This window comes from Ranitomeya variabilis, chromosome 5, assembly GCF_051348905.1.
Source record: "Ranitomeya variabilis isolate aRanVar5 chromosome 5, aRanVar5.hap1, whole genome shotgun sequence".
Lineage (NCBI taxonomy): Eukaryota > Metazoa > Chordata > Amphibia > Anura > Dendrobatidae > Ranitomeya > Ranitomeya variabilis.
In genome coordinates, this window is record NC_135236.1 from 153207869 (window position 1) to 153228093 (window position 20225).

The 20225-nt window shown below is 43.8% G+C and overlaps 1 protein-coding gene across 1 annotated transcript in view; it reads right to left on the reverse strand.

The window, feature by feature from the left end:
• The window catches only part of SLCO3A1 (solute carrier organic anion transporter family member 3A1), a 656353-nt gene extending 641339 nt beyond the window's left edge, over positions 1–15014 (reverse strand). Inside the window, exon 1 of the mRNA XM_077263428.1 lies at positions 14514–15014. Coding sequence (XP_077119543.1) covers positions 14514–14684 — 171 coding nt within the window. The 5' untranslated portion in view covers positions 14685–15014. The remainder of the gene's footprint in view (positions 1–14513) is intronic.
• Between the last annotated feature and the right edge of the window lie 5211 nt (positions 15015–20225).

A 20225-nucleotide genomic window follows, 5' to 3' on the forward strand; every position in this document is an offset into this window, starting at 1 on the left:
AGTAATTTCAACCATAACCCTAACTTTAGCCCAACCCTCACTTTAGCCCAACTGTAACCTTAACCCAACCCTGACCCTAGCCCCAAGCTTAGCCCTAGCCCAACCCTAACCCTTGCCCAACCCTAACCCTAATGGAAAAATGGAATTAAATATATATTTTGTAATTTTATTACTTAAAATAGCCAAGACCTTGGAGAATTTCCAACACTGGTTGACGCTATACCCTTATTTCTCAGCAGTGTTAAAAAGCGGTGCTGAGGAATAAGTACCCTTAACTTCTGCCTTTAAAAGGCGCATTGGCGGTCATTAAGGAATTAATGGAGAAATTCTTATTTTATGAATTTCGGCTTGGCATTGTTTTCAATGCTCATTGTTCACTGCCAAAACCAGAAGTTGACTCAAAAAATAAAAATGAGAAGTATAGTGCAAAAACAAACATTTGTTAAATGGGACCAAACCTTCACTATGAAGACTAGGAAAATGAAGCAACGCTGTAAGGGCTCATTCAGATGTCAGTTATTTTCTCGCACATGAAAAACGATCTAAGTTTACTGAATATTATTGATCAGAGTTTCATCAGATATTCATCAGTGTCATCAGAGTTTGGTCTGAGTTTCATCAGGTTTTCTAGGATGGGGAAATAAAGTTCTCCAGCTTCTCCTATCAGACAGTTTGTGAAAAATGGTATTCAACTGCTTTCTCATTTTTTCAATTACCCATATCAGTAGCATAGCTACTGGGGGGCAGAGGGTGCAGTCGCCCTGGGCTCGGTTCTCAGAGGGGGCCCACCTGGAGCTATGCTACTGTAACTGTATCGGCCCGCATGCAGGCCCTATGGGGCCTGTCATTGCAAGCTCAGCTGTACCGGCATTTAGCCGATACAGCTGCCCGCAATGATGAGGGAAGGAGCGCTGTGCTGCCCTCCTTCCCCCATCATCCCCCTATCAGCATCTGACGTCAGCGACACTGACAGCGGGTGCGATGATGTCACTGCCTGGCGCCCGCTGTCAGGAGATGAACAGGTGCTCAGAGCAGTGCAGGGACCAGGAAGAAGAGACGTAAGTATTTATTTATTTTTTATAGGGTGCTGCCTAATACTACAGGGTCTGCCTATGGGGCGTCTGCCTAATACTTCCGGGTCTGCCTATAGGGGTGCTGCCTTATACTACGAGATCTGCCTATGGGGGTCTGCCTAATACTACAGGGTCTGCCTATGGGGGGTGCTGTCTTATACTGCAGGATCTGCCTATGAGGGTACTGTCTTATACTACAGGGTCTGCCTATATGGGTGCTACCTTATAGTACAGGGTCTGCCTATGGGAGTACTGCCTTATACTACAGGGTCTGCCTATGGGGTGCTGCCTTATACTACAGAGTCTGCCTATGGGTGCTGCCTTGTGCTATAGAGTCTGCCTATGGGGGGTGCATTATACAATATAAAGTAGGCCTATTAGGAGTGCATTATACTATATTGAGGACTATCTGGTGCATTATACTATATTGAGGACTATCTGGTGCATTACACTATATTGAAGATGATCTGGTGCATTATACTATATGGAGGCAATCTAGAGGGGCATCATATAGTGTGGAGATTACAGTGAGGGGGCCATCATACAGTGTGGGTGTCACGGATCCCTACTCCGTGATGTCACTTATTCATCACGTGCCCGCTCTCACACGTGACTTGGGGTTGTGCCTGCAAGGGTTAATCTATCTCCCCACTCTCAGTCCAGCATTTAACCTCTGTCCTATGCTGTAATGGGAGCATAAATCACACACCGACCCAGGCCACACACACCCTCATACACGCTGCCACCACTCATCAAATACACGGGCGATGAGTCCCGGAAAATAATAATAATACTAATAAAAATATGTCTATCACTCATAAGGCTCACACACCTTAGGCTATGGATTCTTTTAGAACATTCAAGGTTCAACTTGTTAAAGTTTTATACTTTAATAACAAAAGGTTCAATGCTTACAGTAAGAAAAGGGTATACAAATATGATAATAAAAAGACATACAACTTATGCAAAACAGTATCAAAATAAACACGAGAAACTTACAGAAATTATCTAACTGGTAGTTGCTTTCTGCTCTCTGAGGGGGGGTGAATGGAGTTGGTGGAACACATCAGCTTCTCAGGCTGCCCTCACATGTGAACACAATTCTCTGTCTGCTGCCTAAATTTATAACTTTGGTCTGGAGGTCAGGTTTCTAGACCGGCCCCTGGTGAGATATGGGAACACAATGTCTAGTAGTCCCAAGGAAGTACCTAGGTGCGACTTGCCTTCAGGACAGATGTTACATTATCACTAGTCACACATATAACCCTAGACATATGTCACTACACACATATAGATATATATATATATATATATATATATATATATATATATATATATACACACATATTTTGGGGATTACAGTGAAAGGGCCATCATACAGTGGTGGAGCCATTGAACAGTTTGGAGGCTACTAAGGGGCCAGTATACGGTGTATTGGAGAGCATCATGCTGTGTATAAGGGAGCTGTACAGGGGGGAGACTTGGGACATTATTAAATGTAAAGAGGACACTTATTGTTATAGGGGAACTCAGGTTATTGTGACTATCAAAGGGGCACACATGGCAATATTACTTTCTAAGGGGCAAAATATGGGCAGTGTTTTCTAGGGCACTTGCACCAGGTATTACTATTGTAATAATTATAGGGGATAACTCAGGAGACTCTTTGCGTGGAACAAGACAACTACAAGGACACAGTTTTATAAGTGGTAAAGTCTATATTATCACACGGTGATTCAAACAGGTGCAGAGAGAAACTCAAGTCCACAACACTTGGTGTAAATATTAAACGCAGCTTAGCAGTCTATAGGAAACTTCAGAGGAAAATGCAATCAAGCAGAAAGTCTATGAAACACAGCTATTCTTGAGGATACTTGACACGAATAAATCCTTATCTTAGTCCAAACACAGATAGATATGCTTATAAGGCAGTTCAAATCATATTTTAGCTCAACCAGGGAGGCCTGGTTAATAGTCTCAGGTTTTTGCAGAGCAGAAAAAGCTTACATGTCCAGCAAATGCAGATGGAAGTAAACATGAGCAGCAGATGAAGGAGGATTACTGGAAACTGGTGTATGCAGCAGGAACTCAGCGCAGAGTAGCAGGATCACCACACAGGTTCACAGGAGCAGGTATATAGCCAGGGAGTAATCAGAGGTCAGGAGCTGGATGCAAGGCAGAATACTCTAGCACAGACTGAAGGCTGGGGTGGAGTTTTATAGCAGGAAGACACAGTGCACATGAGACCAAAGACGCCATCTTGGAAAAGGGCAGTAATGCACAAAAGGTAATAAAAAATGTTCAGAGTCCTGATAACTATATTATAGAGGGGTGCTTTAGAATTTAGAGGGCACAGTGAACCACACAGTAGGTGCAGTAATAGGGTCACATATGCCAGCAGCGGCCCAGTATTGGTGTATCAGGTGGAGTAATAGGAACACATACGGCAGCAGCGGCTCAGTATTGGGGTATCAGCAGGATGAGGAGGTTATGCAGGTTGGGAGTAGATGGTGATGGCTGGAATGTGAGAAGTGAAAGGTGTCTTTGTTGTATTCTCTGCAGCAAATTCAAAATTCATGGCTGGAAGAAGTTGTCATGACGGTCTGGGCCAGATGGAAAAGACAGGAAAAATGAACGATTCCATCATAAAGAATGTCAGCAGTAAGTCACCATCTGTAACTGTGCAGTGATCTCTTGTATGTTCTGTAGGACTGGTATCTACCACTGACCATATGGCAGTAATATCAATATTGGTGTAACAATTATAGTGGTACACTCAGGAATCTCTTGGCTTGAGACAAATGAGGCAGCTGAACCAAAGTGCAGTGTAAAGTCTGTATTATATAAAATAAAACACAGGTGCAAGCCTTGAGCAAGTTCAAACACAGCAAACAAGATGATATCAGGAGAAGTGCCTTAGCAGCTCTGCTGCAGGCAGAGTTAGTGTTTATATGCACAAACGTGGATGCAGCATGTGCACAACAGTTCAAGTAAATAGCAAACAAGGTCCTTCTTAGGAGTAGTTCATTTGCAGGTCTGCTGCGGGCAAAGTCTTATGGGTGTAGCACTCTCTGTGGTGAAGCAGATAATCAGACACAGTTCATACTAGGTTTGGCAGTCACTAGAAAAGAGTGCAGAAGCAGTGCAGAGCTTCGAGTCCAGAAACAGTCAAACTGGCAGCGGATACCAAACTAGATTGGCAGTAGCAGGCAGAGCTTAGGTGTCCTAGCAGACAGGAGAAGATTGCCGATAAACACAGGCAAAAACAGCTTGCAGCACAGAACCCACTGAGAGCTGGGAAGGTTTGCTGAGGAGGCGGAGCCGCAGTATCTGAAGAGGAAAGTAGCACAAGCCAGGAATTCTAGCAGAATACACAAGCAAGGAGTTGGATGTGAACCAGGGTTATAAAGACAGGAAAGGTGGATCCCATGAGCAGAAGCGAGACAGCAGATGCCATATTGGAAAAGGGCTAAAAGTACCACAAATGAAAAGAGGGAATCCAGAGTCCTGACAATTGGTCTTTATATAGAGATTATTTTCAGTAACATCTGTCATCTGCTGAGGTTCTCCGCCACTATTAAGGTGTGTCACCGAGTTGTAATCAAGGTTACCTGGTTAGGAGCCCACTCAGAAGCTTTGTCCCCCTGAAACAAAACCCTAGCTATGCCTCTGACACATATACACTTGTATCGGCAAGTTTAATCTAACACTTGGATCAAAATTGGCCAAGTCTCTGTGCTTTTGTGTTGGCCACTCGGTCCAAGGAAAAAATTGGACATTTGAACTACCCCACAGACTATCATAGGTATGAGTTCTATCCATGAAAAATACGGACAGAACTGGAGCTGAGCCCAAAGGCTGAATTCACAGGTTGCATAGTGGATTTAAAGCAAGGAAATCGGAAAATTTAAAAGTAAAGAGGATGAGTTTAAACTTATCCAGATATGCAAATTGCCTCTTCAGAGAAAAAGAGGACTTGAACTCTATAGCACCACCTATTGGAAGTAGCGATCCTACAAGTCACAATCAACTTATCCAGATACATTTTTTGTGCAATCCCACAAGGAAACTGAATTTTGTTGCATTTTTTTTTTTAAATCTGCAGCACACCAATTTATGATGCAGAAATGCAACTTCTTGGTGTGGATTTTATCTATATATTTCAAGAGGGATCCTTCAAAAGTAGCCATTGTTTTAATTTTCTTTTTTTTAATAAAACAGTAGTACACATGAAAATAAGAAACTTGGAAATATATCTCACTACAGGAATCTGTTCTTTTCTCCTTGTGGACTTATCTTTCATTCTCAGTATTCTCAATTCAATGGCAAAATCTTTCTTCAGTGAATACAAACTTACTTTTCCATTACTTGGATAGACGATAACAGTTGGTACTCAAAGTTTTATGGAAAGAGAGGGGAAGGAGAAGGGAAGAGCTAGAAGCAGACCCACAAATTCTGCTTCAAGTTCTCTTGAAAAGATATTACACTTTAATCCACAGGTTGCAATGCTGGCATGGCATCGTTTTGTCATGGGATTTTTTTTGTGTCTATATTTCCATATAAAAGTGCATGAATACATGTTGAAATCATGGAGGGTGAAATAAGTATTGAACGAACATGTCACACATTTTCCAAGTAAATATATTTTTAAAGGTGCTATTGACATGAGATTCTTACCAGATGCCAGTAACTACCCATCCAATCCACACAGTCATAGAAATCAAACCATAGATGTCTTTAAATTATGTTATGTGTAATAATGAGAAATGACAAGGAAAACTTATTGAACACACTTAGTGAAATGTATTTAGTATTTCTTACAAAAGCCTTTGTTGGTGATGACAGATATAAGTATGGAGAAACTAGTCACAGGCATTGTAAAAGTGTGATTGACAAAACAATGTCAGGCCAACATTGTAACCTGTGGATTTATATTTACTTAGAAAATTGGTGACATGTTCAAATTCAGTGCTTATTTTACCCATAGTATGCGCAGATTTTCTATGAAAAATAAACTTCAAATTTGAGTTTAGAAATCTGCATGTAAAATCTGCACAAAATACCGTATAGACTTGAGTAAAAGCCGACCCGAGTATAAGCTGAGACACCTAAATTTGCCACGAAAAACTGGGAAAACTTATTGACTCGAGTATAAGCCGGGTATGCATTGCCCCCTCATCCCTATCCTGGTATGCATGGCTCCCCATCTCTGTCCTTGTATACATCGCTCCCACTCCCTGTCCTTGTATATATTGCTCCCCGTCCCTGTATGCATGGCTCCTTATCCCCTATCCCTGTATGCATGGTTCCAATAAAAAAAACAAAAAACATCCTACTTACCTTCCCTGCGCGCCCTCGCTACATCTCGTTCTGGCGCCAGCAGCTCTTCCGGCCAAGCAATCACGTTTCCCCGCTCATTAAGGTAATGAATAGTCACTCCACACCTATGGGAGTGGAGAGACGTGAATATTCATTACCTTAATGAATGGGGGACACGTGGTCGCTTACGATCATGGCAGTAATGTGCTGCGAGATATGATGGCACTATATAACCAAAGCATCATAAAATAGAAAGGGTTCCTCTGAAACCAGATAGATGGAGTAGCTAGTGCAAAGCCCTTTGAGGGGGTACCTTATCTAGAGCTGCAAAGCTAGCACTAACAGAGCAACTTACAGTATGTTGCCTCTGCAATAATTCATAGACTCTAAATGTTGCTATAGGCCTCAAAAACTTTGTTAAATAATTGTATTAAAAACCATCAAAGCACATGCTTCATCATCGTGTTGTCTGCAAAGTCTGTCTCGTAGTGTGTAATCTGCTGTTCTAACAGACACACATACAAGAAAAATACTAAAATAATATCAATGGCCCATAGAGTCCACACATAATAGTAATGTAACCTTTTCTCTCCAGCACTAAAATAGTCTTACTACATACTAAAACTGCACTGAAAGGAAAAATGATGAAAGCAGTATTTAAGTTCTTTCGTTTCATTGTTCTACAATAAGTGTCACTTTACCAGTGTGAACCAGGCCAAATCTACGGTAGATCTGTATTTAAATATTGTATAACCTTATTCTAAACCATTAGTTATCTTGTCAGACCTGAGGATAATTGGGGTGAAACGTTCTAATCATAAGGGGAATTTGAGAATTATATTACCGCGGTCTTTGTCTTTCACATTAGGGAAATACTTTTTCCCATATGGTCTCGTCTGCTAAAAGAACAGCCATGTGATATGTTAGAAAGGAATGGCATGAAGAGAGATATATGATAGCCTACAGATATACACACACAGTGTATATACAAATGTATATAAAAGAGCCCACACATTAAATATTTAAATTTGTCCATGAAACATTTATACAGTTAGAGCTGTATGTAACTATCACATGATTGCTATTACAGCACTTTGTATAGTTACTTACGTAATTCAAAATATACGCAGAGCAAAAGCTTTCCGCCAAATGGAATATAGTGTCTATAAACCAGCAGCCCTTCACAGCATCCTTTCCAGGGTTCTGTACCTTGAACCAAAGAAGACTTAAAGGGTTTAATTATTTTACTCACAGTCATTTCCAAAAGTGTTGGCACCCTTGAAATTGATGCAGAAAATGAAGTATTTATCCCGTTAAAATTATTGTAATTACACGTTTATTTCCTTTGTGTGTAGAAAACACAAAAGAAAAAAAACTGAGAAAAACACTAAACCCCAAGAACAAAATTGTTGGCACCCCTAACTTAAAGTGAACCTGTCAGCAGTTTTGGACGATATAAGAAACGACAATCACCTTTCAGGGCTGATATACAGCATTCTATAATGCTCTATATCCTCCCCCAACCCGACCTGTAAGAGGCGTCACTGGTCTTGGTCCGGTGCCTCCCATCTTCTTACGATCTCCGTCCTCCAGCTTGCTTCACGTTGATGACACATCTAAACAGTCTCCTCGGCACTGTGCTCCTATGCAGGCATACTTCCCTGTCCTGTTGAGGGCAGCACAAAGTACTGCAGTGCGCTGGTGCTGGAAAAGGTCAAAGAGCCCCGTCACCTGCGCACTGCAGTACTTTGCTCTTCCCTCAACAGGGCAGAGAAGTATGCCTGTACAGCAGCGCTGTGCCGAGGAGACTGTGTGGAGGATACAGGGACATATCATCCACACGAAGCAAGCAGGAGGGCGGCATCGCAAGAAGATGGGAGACACCGGTCCAAGAATAGCGACACCCCTCAGACCGCCCTGCAGGTGAGTATAATAAAAGTTATTTTTCTTCTCTTGCAGGTCGGGTTGGGGGCAGATATACTGCATTATAGAATGCCCTGAAAAGTGATGATCGTATCTTATATCAGCTAAAACTGCTGACAGGTTCCCTTTAATATTTGGTTGCACACCCTCTGGAATAAAATAACTGCAATCAATCCCTTCCTATAACCATCAACAAGCGTCTTGCACCTTTCAACTGGAATTTTGGACCACTTTTCTTTTGGAAACTGCTCAAGGTTTCTCATATTTGAAAGGCGCCTTCTCCCAACAGCAATTTTAAGAACTCTCCTCAGGTGTCCAAAGGGATATAGATCTGGACTTATTGCTGACCACTTCAGAACTATTCAATGCCTTTTTTCCATCCATTTTGGGTGCTTCTTGAAGTATGTTTGGGGTGATTATCCTGCTGGAAGATACATGACATAGGACGCAAACCCAGCATTCTGAGACTGGGCATTATGTTGCAACCCAAAATCCTTTGATTATCTTCATATTTCATGATGCCTTACACACAGTCAAGGCATCTTTAAACCTCCACCATATTTGACTATAGGTACTGAATCATTTTCTTTGTAGACCTCATTCCATTCTTGTAAACAGTAGAATGATGTACTTTACCAAAAAGCTTGGTCTCATCTGTCAGCAAGACACTTCCCCAGAAGGATTTTGGCTAACTCACGTACTTTTTGGCAAACTGCAGTCTAGCTTTTTTATGTGTCTTGGTCTCCAGCCATAGCATTTCATTTCATTCAAATGTCGACGGATAGTTTGCACTGCCACTGATGCACCCTGAAAATTCAGGACAGATTACATTTCTTTGGAACTTGAATGGGATTGTTTATCCATCATCCGGACTACGTTGAAACTTTTCATCAATTTTTCTCTGTCGTCCAGGGAGATTAGCTACAGTGCATTGGGTTGTAAACTTCTCTATTATGTTGTGGCTCGTGGATAAAAGAACATGAAGATCTCTGGAGATGGACTTGTACCCTTGAGATTGTTATTTTTTCGATAATTTTGGTTCTCAAGTCCTCAGACAGTACTCTTCTCCTCTTTCTGTTCTCCATGCTTAGTGTGGCACACACAGATATACAATACAAAGATTGAGTCAACTTCTCCCTTTTTATCTGGTTTCGGGTATGATTTTCATATATTGCCCACACTTGTTACTTGCCACAGGAGAATTTGAATAAGCATCATGTGCTTGAAACAAAGTTGTTAGCCTATAATTTTGGAAAGGTACCAACATTTTGCGGTTTTTGTGTGAAATTATGTCCAATTTGCCGTTTTTTCCTCTGTTTTTGTGTTGTTCCAATACACACAAAGCAAAAAAACATGTGTATAGCAAAACATATGTAATTGCAATCATTTTCTGTAAGAAATTCTTCATTTTCTGGAACAATTTCAAGGGTGCCAACACTTTTGACTTTGACTGTATATAGCACCATTAATTCCACAACACTTTACAGACATCAGCATCATTGTCCCCAATGGGGCTCACAACCTAAATTTGCTATGTATTTTGGGTGTGGGAGGAATCCAGAGGAATCGGAAGTAAACCCACGCAAAAACGAGGAGAACATACAAACTCCATGCAGATGACCTTGGTGAGATTTCAATCCAGTACCACAGTGCTGCAATCTACAGTGCTAACCACTTAGCTACCATGGGATATTTCTGGAGTCTTTATAGATTAATATTGTTGGATAGTTCTTATTAAAAACAAGCTCTTTTCCAATATAATACTTATCAAAATTTGAAGCCATTTTTTAGATATATTTTTTTGGTGTTTAAGGCTTCTTTCACACTAGCGTCGTGCCGATGTGCGTTGTGAAAGTAATGCCCGACGTGGGCAGCGGAAGCAGTCTTACGACGCTTCCGCTGCCCCATTGTAATGTCCGGGGAGGAGGGGGCGGAGTTTAGGCTGCACATGCGCGGTCGAAAATGGCGGACACGACGCGAAAAAAAACGTTGCATGTAACTTTTTTGTACCGACGGTCCGCCAAAACACGACGCAACCGTCGCACGACGGTTGCGACGTGTGGCCATACGTCGCAATGCGTCACTAATGTAAGTCTATGGGGAAAAAATGCATCCTGCAGACAACTTTGCAGGATGCGTTTTTTCTCCTAAACTACGCAATGCTAGTGTGAAAGTAGCCTAATAGCTCATTCCCTAGGAGACCGATCACTGCTGCTGTTTAGCTTGTAAGCACTGCACACAATTTGTCCAGGAGTAAGATGTAACAGCATGCTTCAGTAATCCTGGTTAGCTTCCAAACTGTGACTAAAAGTGTAAAAGAAAAGCACTTGTAAGTACTATACATGTTCTGGTCAGTGGTCAGTCTCCAAGGCAACAAACTATAAACAAAAGAAAATAAAAGCAAATTGGTATTGCATTCACTGAAGTGAGTGTTACGTATATTCTTTTTTTTCAGTCCCATTCATAGATGTAGCAGAGGACTGAAAAGTTAATTTTGCATAAACCATTGTGATATCACAATATTTTATCTGTGATCTTTATTGGAATCACAAGTGATGTCCTTTGCTAGGGCATACTTGTTTCTGCAGCATGACTTATGTAATTTGTGCAGATTTTGATGCAAATCTTCCTGAGAAAAACTGTAGTGGGGATGTCACTAAGGTCATGGCAGTTCAGCCCAGCTGGGAATGCAGCCTCAGTGATCGGAGGTAACTTCGATGAGAACTCGGGACGAGATCTCGTTGCTGAGATCTGAATGTGAGCATGCGCCGCACCCGGCAGTCATTTTCCAGGAGGCCACCGCATCGCAGCAATGGAGCTGTGGGGGCATCCGGGCTTTGACGAAATGCCGGCGGAGCCCCCCACGCAGCAGCATAGAGCCCCGCTGCCCCAGCACAGAGCACAGCCGCCCCACAGAGCACAGCCGCCTTGCAGAGCATGGCCACCCCACAGAGCACAGTTTATAGTTTGTTGCCTTGGAGACTGACCAGTGACTAGAACATGTACAGAACTTACAAGTGCTTTTCTTTTACACTTTTAGTCACAGTTTTGAAGCTAACCAGGATTACTGAAGCATGCTGTTACAGCTTACTCCTGGTTATCAAAAATACAGGGGAACCCAAGCTGTTTTTTTTTTAATTATTCATTTTCAGCGCAGGAGCGGTAAAATGAATACATCCATCACCCACTCCTGCTCTCACTGTTATTAGTGGCAGCAGATGTCGGATGATGAGAGCTGTAGTCCCATCCGCTGACACAAGTGACCGGAGTTAAACTTTATACCTACGATCACAGCTGAGCACTCACGCTGTCTTTTGACAGCGTGAGAACCGCGGCTCTCTGACCGGCGGGGATGATTTCACCGCTGGTCAGAAACGGTGTTTGCCGCGCTGTCATGCACATGTCAGGGTGACAAACATCCGGTGTTCGGGCAGCTAAACCCGAACAGTAACATGGACCTCCTGATGAAGTCTGTGTTTGGTGTCCGTGCTCGAACAGTAAGTGTTTGGTACGGAAAACAAACTTTAATGTTCGGGTTCGCCCATCTCTAATTATGACTTCCTTACTGAATTGAGTTGAGTACATCTACAATAAATTCACGTAGAATCAAAGAATTAACACATTGTGGATTTAGAATGCACAAGTCATATCTATTCACACACAGATACAGTATGTTTCCTCAGTGCATGAGATATGTTCAAATGTCATCCACTTTGCTGTAACTGTATTCTGCAAACCTCCACCATTTCTGTTACATGTGAACATAGCCATACAGAAATAAATATTATGGTATTTATAGGAATAGAATATTTGGTGATTTAGCCTAATCTCAGTCTTGTGTTTATTGATAAAGTACATTGCTAATATACAGGCCACCTCTAATGAATATCATGCATATACGGAAGATCAATTACCTTGAATCATTCCAACATAAAGTCTGACTTTATTCTAACTTTACAACGAGGCCGAAGATTTATTATGTAATTACTAAACTGGCCATTTAGCTACAGTAAGCAGTTCTACTCACTTGGCAAAATTTTGCAGATCGTAAGTGCATTCTCTTTAACACATTCCCTTTTTTCTATTAGCTTCCATATAGAGACGCATTAAAGGGTATTAAAAGAGGCCTTACGGCAATGACAAATCAACAAAGGGGATACTTCTGGGGATTTCATCTGTCCTGTACCTCACCCATGAATTATTTCAGTGACAGTAGTTTTGTGCCTGTGAAACCCAGGGCACAGTTTATAACTACATGCAGGCTTGCCAAACATTAGTCTTCACTCCTGAATATCATGCAGAGGGTCTGATATTTTAGCAATGGGCAGCACTCGTTCAGTATTAAAAATGCCTTCTACTTTTATATAAATGGTTTAAATATAGTTTCCCACCCCTGACTTTCGATGTCCTGGAGCTACATGCAGCCTTTACCAGACACGGCATTAAGTGGCACTATTAGTTTAGAAATCTACAATATGGTCAAAGTGACGGCATGACCCAATAGTGTTTCAACGACCTGCAGCCCCATAATTCATAGAAGCTTCTATCGCTATCATCAGATAACTGATATGTACAGGTGACTTATCATCTAACTGCTCGATATTTGGTCTGATGGACACATAACCTTAGCTTAAGGCCATGTTCACACTAGTATTTGGTCAGTATTTTACCTCAATATTTTTAAGCCAAAACCAGAAGTGGAACAATCAGAGAAAAAGTATAATAGAAACATATGCACCACTTCTGTATTTATCACTCACTCCTGGTTTTGACTTACAAACACTGACCAAATACCGATAGTGTGATCGTGGCCTAAGACTCCTAATCAATAACTACTTTTGTCCTATTTTGATCAACCAAAAGTTTTCTTAGATCTATCAATAACTTGGGACACAGACATAAAAAGATTTCTTGCAGATGTGTAGCCTCACCAATGCTTTTCCAAAAACCAGTTCCAATAATTCTAACCTTCACATTACTGCAGTGACCTTTATGAGAAACTATTATGGTAAGACTCTTACTACAAAGATAAGGACTATTGTAATGTATTTAAAGAAACAAAATAGTCATAAAACACATAAAGATTATCAGTCTGGTCCAGGAAGACTACTATCACATCTCTGGTACCTTCACACAGGCAGAAAGCAGCTTACAGCTTGGTCAAAAAAAGCCATAAGCAAAGTTCTTGGGTACCAGAGGTGCATCTAACTCGGGCAGCTGTGCCAGTATCCTTCTAGCATCCTTCACTCCTCCTGTTAATCCTCCTTCCTACAAGTAATAAGCACACTGCAGTCAGGGACATGTCCCATGTCTGCCAATACCCGTGTCCATCACTGCACTGGGGGACTGACAATCTTTACACAGCCGCAGCTGCTGGTGCAGTTTTTCATCTGCTCATAAGAAGTGTAAACCGTCTAGAAATCCCAGGACAGCCAACAAAAATAGAACAATGTCCGTCCCAAAATTTTTTTTAAGGTGTCCGTGATTTATTTGAAGCTGAAAAAAACTATACAGATTATTTTGACGGTAATCATCGCTTTACACAGTGAATGCAGCTGATGTCACCATATCAGATTGATGGTCTGTAGACAGGTATCACAATCATAATGATATATTATGGTTATTCAGTGTGTCCGTAAAAAAATATTATCTATGTTTTTTGATAAGAAGTCCAGAAAAAAAAATAAAAAGTCAAGTTGGCGACCCTGAGTGCTACTTAGAATACACTTGTATGCAGCAAACTACTTCATGGCCTGTACGAAAAGGTGAAAGGCTTGGCTAAGGAGACACTACTGAAGTGGTCCTAAAAGCAGCAAACACAAGGCATAAGTATCTGTCCACACTGTATAGTCAGTGTGCTGCCTCATGCCAGCATGCTAGAAATATCACATTCCATTCACCCTATGCCCGGTGAGATATGGTTGTACGCCAGGGTCCCCTACACTGCATAGCCATCTGCAGATACTTCCACAGACATTTCAAGTAACTCCCCTTGCCTTTGCAGAGGAAGCTGGCAGCCAACCCATCCTTATGCGTCTCTTTTTAGACAGCGTAATAGTTGCTTGCCCTAAGTCACCCTGTCCTTATGTAGCACTCAGAAACCTGAAGACAGAGTATTGAGTGTGCACAGGGATCACATCATGCAGTGACCTGACCTGGCGGCTGTGCATCAGGTCCTCTACATGCTCTGCTACTCACCAGGTAAGCGCCTACAGTGCCCTGTGCCAGCATCAGGGCACACTCCGATACTAGGAAAATCTTGATATTTAGGAAGCAAGATGCCTTCTTTTTCTTCTTTTTCCTCTGAGCCTCATTGGCTTGCACATCAGCTGTCCTTCCACTGGAGCTCCTGGTCTTTTTTCCCTGCATTATTCCTGCTGTGATGATGGTGACCTCTTCCCTTCTGCTTGGATGTCTTAGGATAAGCAGCAGCCAGCACAAGCTCCTGGTGTCTCCTTGGTTTAATGGGCTGAAGCTGCTGCTGTTGCTGCTGCTGCTCCACACTCCTCCTCCCTCCTTGCAATCACAAGAGCTTAGAAAGAGCCAACCCCATTGCCTGGTTGTTCTGCAGCTTTTCCTCTCCTAAGGAGCAAAGCAAGCAAGTGAAGGGACCGGCAGCTGGCTGGGATAGGGGGAGAGCTAGTCCTCAGCTGGCACACACTAGTCCTAGGCAAATGGCTGCAGGCCACACTTGCCTGCTCCTATCATTAACTGACAGCGCTCACTGCTGACCTCTAGTGGAACTCATGCATTCTGGTGTTAGTAAGTAGCACCTTTCCCTTGAGAAGCTACAATTCCCCGAGAATATGCTACAAAGTATGTTACTCTTATTTGTTTATACTACGCCGTAAACAGTTTTCTGTTCTAATCGTCATCAGACACATTGTTATTACAGGTAGTCGCTCAGAAGTGCCTGGTTCAATAGCAGACTTTGTCTAAATGTATTCATTCATTTATTATTCATTTCATTAACTTCATAAAAGGAACAAATGAATAAATAATTTTCAATGTCATTATTTTTCTGCCTGTGAAAGGATAGATAGAGGTAAAGCTGGCCACAGATAAAGTGATTGTTCCACCTACTGTAATATGGGACTACTGTATACGCAGCTGGCGGCCATAACTTACAGAGAAGAAATTAAAGGAATTCTGACACTGAGAGTCCCGCTGTCAGGAAGAAATTAACTTTATTCCTCCGGCAGCTTTTGACGTTCTCTAATAGGGGCGGCGCAGGCACCTGACTGACAGCAGGATCGGTCCTTGGGCCGGCTGTCATTCATTGGTAACAGTGCTTTCACCTTTTCAGGTGTCATGTATTGTAATGGTCTCCTACTATGGAACCTAAGGACCTATTCGGGCCTTTGGTCTCAAAGGTCTGGGTGCAACTGCACTATTTGCCCAGGCTGAGACAAAAGCGTATTAGCAAGGGGTACAGGGTATAAACTACTACAGCCTTTCTAATGCTAGGTAGAAGATGCTAAAGCTAGACAAGGTCTTAATAGGACATCCTAGTTGAATTGGACACATGGCTGTATGCTCTGTGCATTAGTCACTGACTGGCTACATTACAAAACCATGGTCGCTATTGACTGCGACATCTCGGGATAAACTACTGAAACTGGAGTCATCTCCTAACACAGTGGAGGAGGGAATTCAAGAATATAACACAGCTACTAAACCTAACCAATACATTCACATATGACATACAACATTTGTGCATGTCACACTGCAGGAAGGGGTTAGAGTTGACAATGACAAACAGTGAGAAAAATAAGTAGTTGTAAGGACACATGGTAGGTAGTTGAAAGGTTATAGACTATATAGGTAAGTATATATCAAGATCAATATGCATTTGTAAGTAGGCTCGGAAATGTAGTAACGCAGGGATTGCAGAACAATGCTGTATAACAATATTATTTAATTTTTAACAAAAGGATGAGAATGATCTCCTTGCAGGGAGCTAATAGACATTAAACAGGAATCAAGGGAAGTAAATAGCATCAGTCTGATAGTTAAATGGCACTTATCGTGGTCTTCTCTGATCCTCATCCGCATGCAGTCTGATGGGAGTTGGAGTTCCGGCAACGGACTGCATGGTGTCCTCAGATGGATCCCAACAAATCACGGTCCAGCTTCTGGCAGCAACAGGAGGTCACCGGTTTTGCCCACTGAGCCCCTAGTCCCTAAATCTGTGCAGCCAAAGTGAGGAGCGCTGCTGTAGTCTCTGTCCCACATGTGTGCTGCTGCGCATATGTTAGGAATGGGGAACGCACCTCAGGGTCCTGCCACTGGCACCCACTCCTTCGCGCGAACACTGCACTCTGCTTGTCCAGGCATGCAGTGCTCTGAACCCTCGCTGGCTCACTGGTTCACCTAAGCTCTGCCGGGGCACGACTCCGCACTACCTCTGTGACTGCGGAGAGCGCCGCACACCTCTCTCTGCTCTCACCGCTAGTGGGAAACTGAGCACATTCCCGTGCTTCCTGCTCACTGCCCGGCTTAGCCACACCCCCTCTCCCTGGGTCATGGGACCTGTCCGGTCCCTCATTCCTTCCCCCTGGCAACACTGGATACCGCCTCAACAGTTTCAAACTCGGCATAACGCAGGCACCCACCACCCGTTCTTCTTCCTTACACTTCCGCCCTTCTTTAACTTACCAATCCTCGGGTGAGAGTTCCTTCATCAGACGTTCACACTCTTTCATTTCTTGAATAATTTGTTGCCAAATAAACTGGTTTTGTTCTTAACGAGTGGGAGGTATTCCAGCTGTCGCCTGCTCAGTGCGGCGTAGTTCAGGTTGAGTGGTAGAATACAGGAACATATCTTGATCCGATGAATCATTCCTCTCTTTGGTTTCAGGCCTGCGCACTTCCCTGGGACTGGTGGGTGGCGGACTATCCAAGTCTGAGAACGAGGCAAGTGTTTCTTCCTTATCACAGTTGAGAACCATTGGGGTGAATGTTTCGGTGGTGTACAGCATTCTCCTTCTTCAGGACCCTGTAACAAGCAAGGATGCAACTTGCTACGATGGACTATTCGGGTAGGCGCTACTTCCTCCCGTTCAGGTTGAACTTCATAAACTGGCCCATAGGACCCGACTCGGTGCTTCACCCGAAACAGAGTTTTTTCCCGTCGATGCTCCAACTTGCCCCGGGGCCGCTTGTCTTGGACAAACACTCGATCTCCAGCCTTGAGAGCTGTCCCTCGAATAGGCGTCGTTTCATGGTGTTGGAGTTCCTAAAACTTAGTCTGCACCAGCCAGTGAAGAGTCCACAGTCGATGTTGATGTTCTTGGACCCAAGAAGACACCCCCATCCGTGGGTAGTCTTCTTCCGGATCCAACTCCAGCTCTGTGATATCCCGTCCCTTCACCCGAACAGCAGGGTATACAGAGTGTATCTGTCATGATAGGACTGGTGAATAAACTGGGACCAGGGGCACCTTTCCTGGCCCTGGCACTAAGGGGTGCCCTAACTCGCCCTGTTCCCCAGGATACCTCAGATGGTGAGGATGCCGGGGCCTCCGCCCTTGCCCTGTCTCCAAACTGCAGCCCTGGGTCTGTCCTCTTCCCCCACCCGGGGAAGAGAGGTGCTACTGTGTACTGCAGTACACCGATCCGACAGACAGGGAAACAAAGATAAGGGTAAAAGAAAATTCCACTCACACAAATATACTCTCACAAATAACAGAGGTATTCACCAGGGTGTGAAGGACGGGCGAAGAAAATAAGGCAGGTAAGGATGAGGAATTTCTAAGCATACAAACCAAGCAACAGTCGCACAATAAACTCCTCCAGCTCTCTAGACACCAGCTCTTCACTGTTCAGGTCTATCTAGCAAGTGCTAACTCAGACAAGGATCTGGCCAGAAGGCCTAGATTTTATAGGAGAGAGGAGTGGCTAACCAAGCACAGCTGAAAGCAGGGATTTCCACATGGCCAATTAATCCCTGTACTGCTGAAAGAAAACAAACACATTTAATACACCGGAGAAGTGCTTCTTCTCAGAGGCGAAGCAGGAGCCATCAGACACTGCGGTCTTCTGGTACTGGTCTGTCACGGTAACTCTGTGACAGTATACTGTTGTACTGTGCACTCGGTTGTTGTACACCGAGACTTATTTAGCCACATAATCAGGCCACCATATTTTCCAATCTTCCTCCAATGTGCAGAGCATCTGAATCAGCGCCCGATTGAAGCTTTCACAGGCTCCATTCCCTGAGGATGATAGGGCATCATCCTGGACTTCTCAATCCAGTACAGGTGATGTAACTCCTCCATCACTCATCCTTGGAAGCAAGCACCTTGGTCAGAATGGATCCTCTTCGGACAACCGTACACCCGGATGAAGTCTCAGCACGTGGCCTATGCCGCCGACTCAGCAGTCTGATCCCAAGTTGGAGCCACCACAGCGAACTTGGTAAAGTGGTCAGTCATCACCAAACATTGTTCATACCAGAGATGTGCTGGGCCCATGGTCACGTAGTCGATCATCAACACCTCTAAAGGGGCAGAACACATGATGGTCTGCATTGGGGTTCCCTGCTCCAGAGGTTTGGCTAGCTCACAGCTCCGACATCGTTGATAGGCTTCCTCTACTGCAGATTTAATTCGGGGGTGATAAACCAGCTTCTGCAACCACTTGAACATCTTCTCCGGACCAAAGTGAGCCCCTCTCTCATGGGCTTCTGTGGCCACTACACTCAACTTCTCTGGGAGCACCACTTGCCAGATGACCTCCAACTCCTGCACCAACTGCACTTTTCTATACAGCAAGCCGTCATCCAACATCCAAGTCCCCGGGGACAGAGCATCTCTTTCACTTTGGCTGGGGAGTCACTTCAGAGCCACCCACTGTCTCAACTGGGCAAGTTCCTTATCTTCTTGCTGGAGTTGCACGCAGTCATCCAGAGACCGTCCCAGCACCTGTTCCCCAGATGCCTTTCCGATCTGTCCCTGCATTGCCACCAATAACCTAGCGAGGTCCCGGAAACCAGGAATCTCCTCTGCCTCTAGCTCTTCATCTCGGTCATGTTCAGGCCACTCATGGGCCACTCTCGACAGAGCATCACATGCGAGTTCTCGGCTCCGGCCTGATACACGATCTTGTACCGATACTTCTCCATGTGGGCCACCCATCGTTGTTCCAAGGCCCCCAATTTTGCATTTTCCAGGTGGGCTAAGGGATTGTTGTTGGTGTGCACCAAGACTTCAGACCCAGACAGATATTCGGTGAACTTTTCGGTCATCGCACACACTAATGCCAGCAGCTCCAGCTTGAAGGAGCTGTGATTGTCCAGGTTCCGTTCTGAGTCATCGAGAGACCGGCTCACATAGGCAATCACTCATTCCTTCCCTTCATGCAATAGCACAGCTTCCAGACTGTGTAGACTTCCATCGGTGTGAAGAATGAATGGCTGTGAGAAATCTGCATAGGCGAGTATGGGGGCATCAGTCAAGGCCATCTACAAGGCTTGGAAGCTTCTTCCTGGCAACCTCCCCATTGGATAGTCCGATTCTTTGAACTCGATGGCACTCCCTTTATTAGTTCCAACAGCGGATTAGAGATTCGGGTGAAATTCTTCACGAAACTTCGGTAGTACCCAGTAAGCCCCAGAAAGGCCCAAACATCTTTCACATTCTTCGCGGTGGGCCAGGATTGTACAGCTGCTATCTTATCATGTGCAGGTCTTACTCCTTCAGCAGATACGATGTGCCCCAGGTACTCGATTTGCTTACGGAAAAGGTGACATTTTGGGGGCTTCACTTTCAGGCCATGCTTCTGTAGACTCAACACTTGCTCCAGCTGCCGGAGGTGCTCTTCAAAGGTGGATGCATAGACAATGATATTGTCCAGGTAGATAAGTGTTGCTTCAAACTTGCTCCAGTGTTATCATGACTGCCAGGGTCAA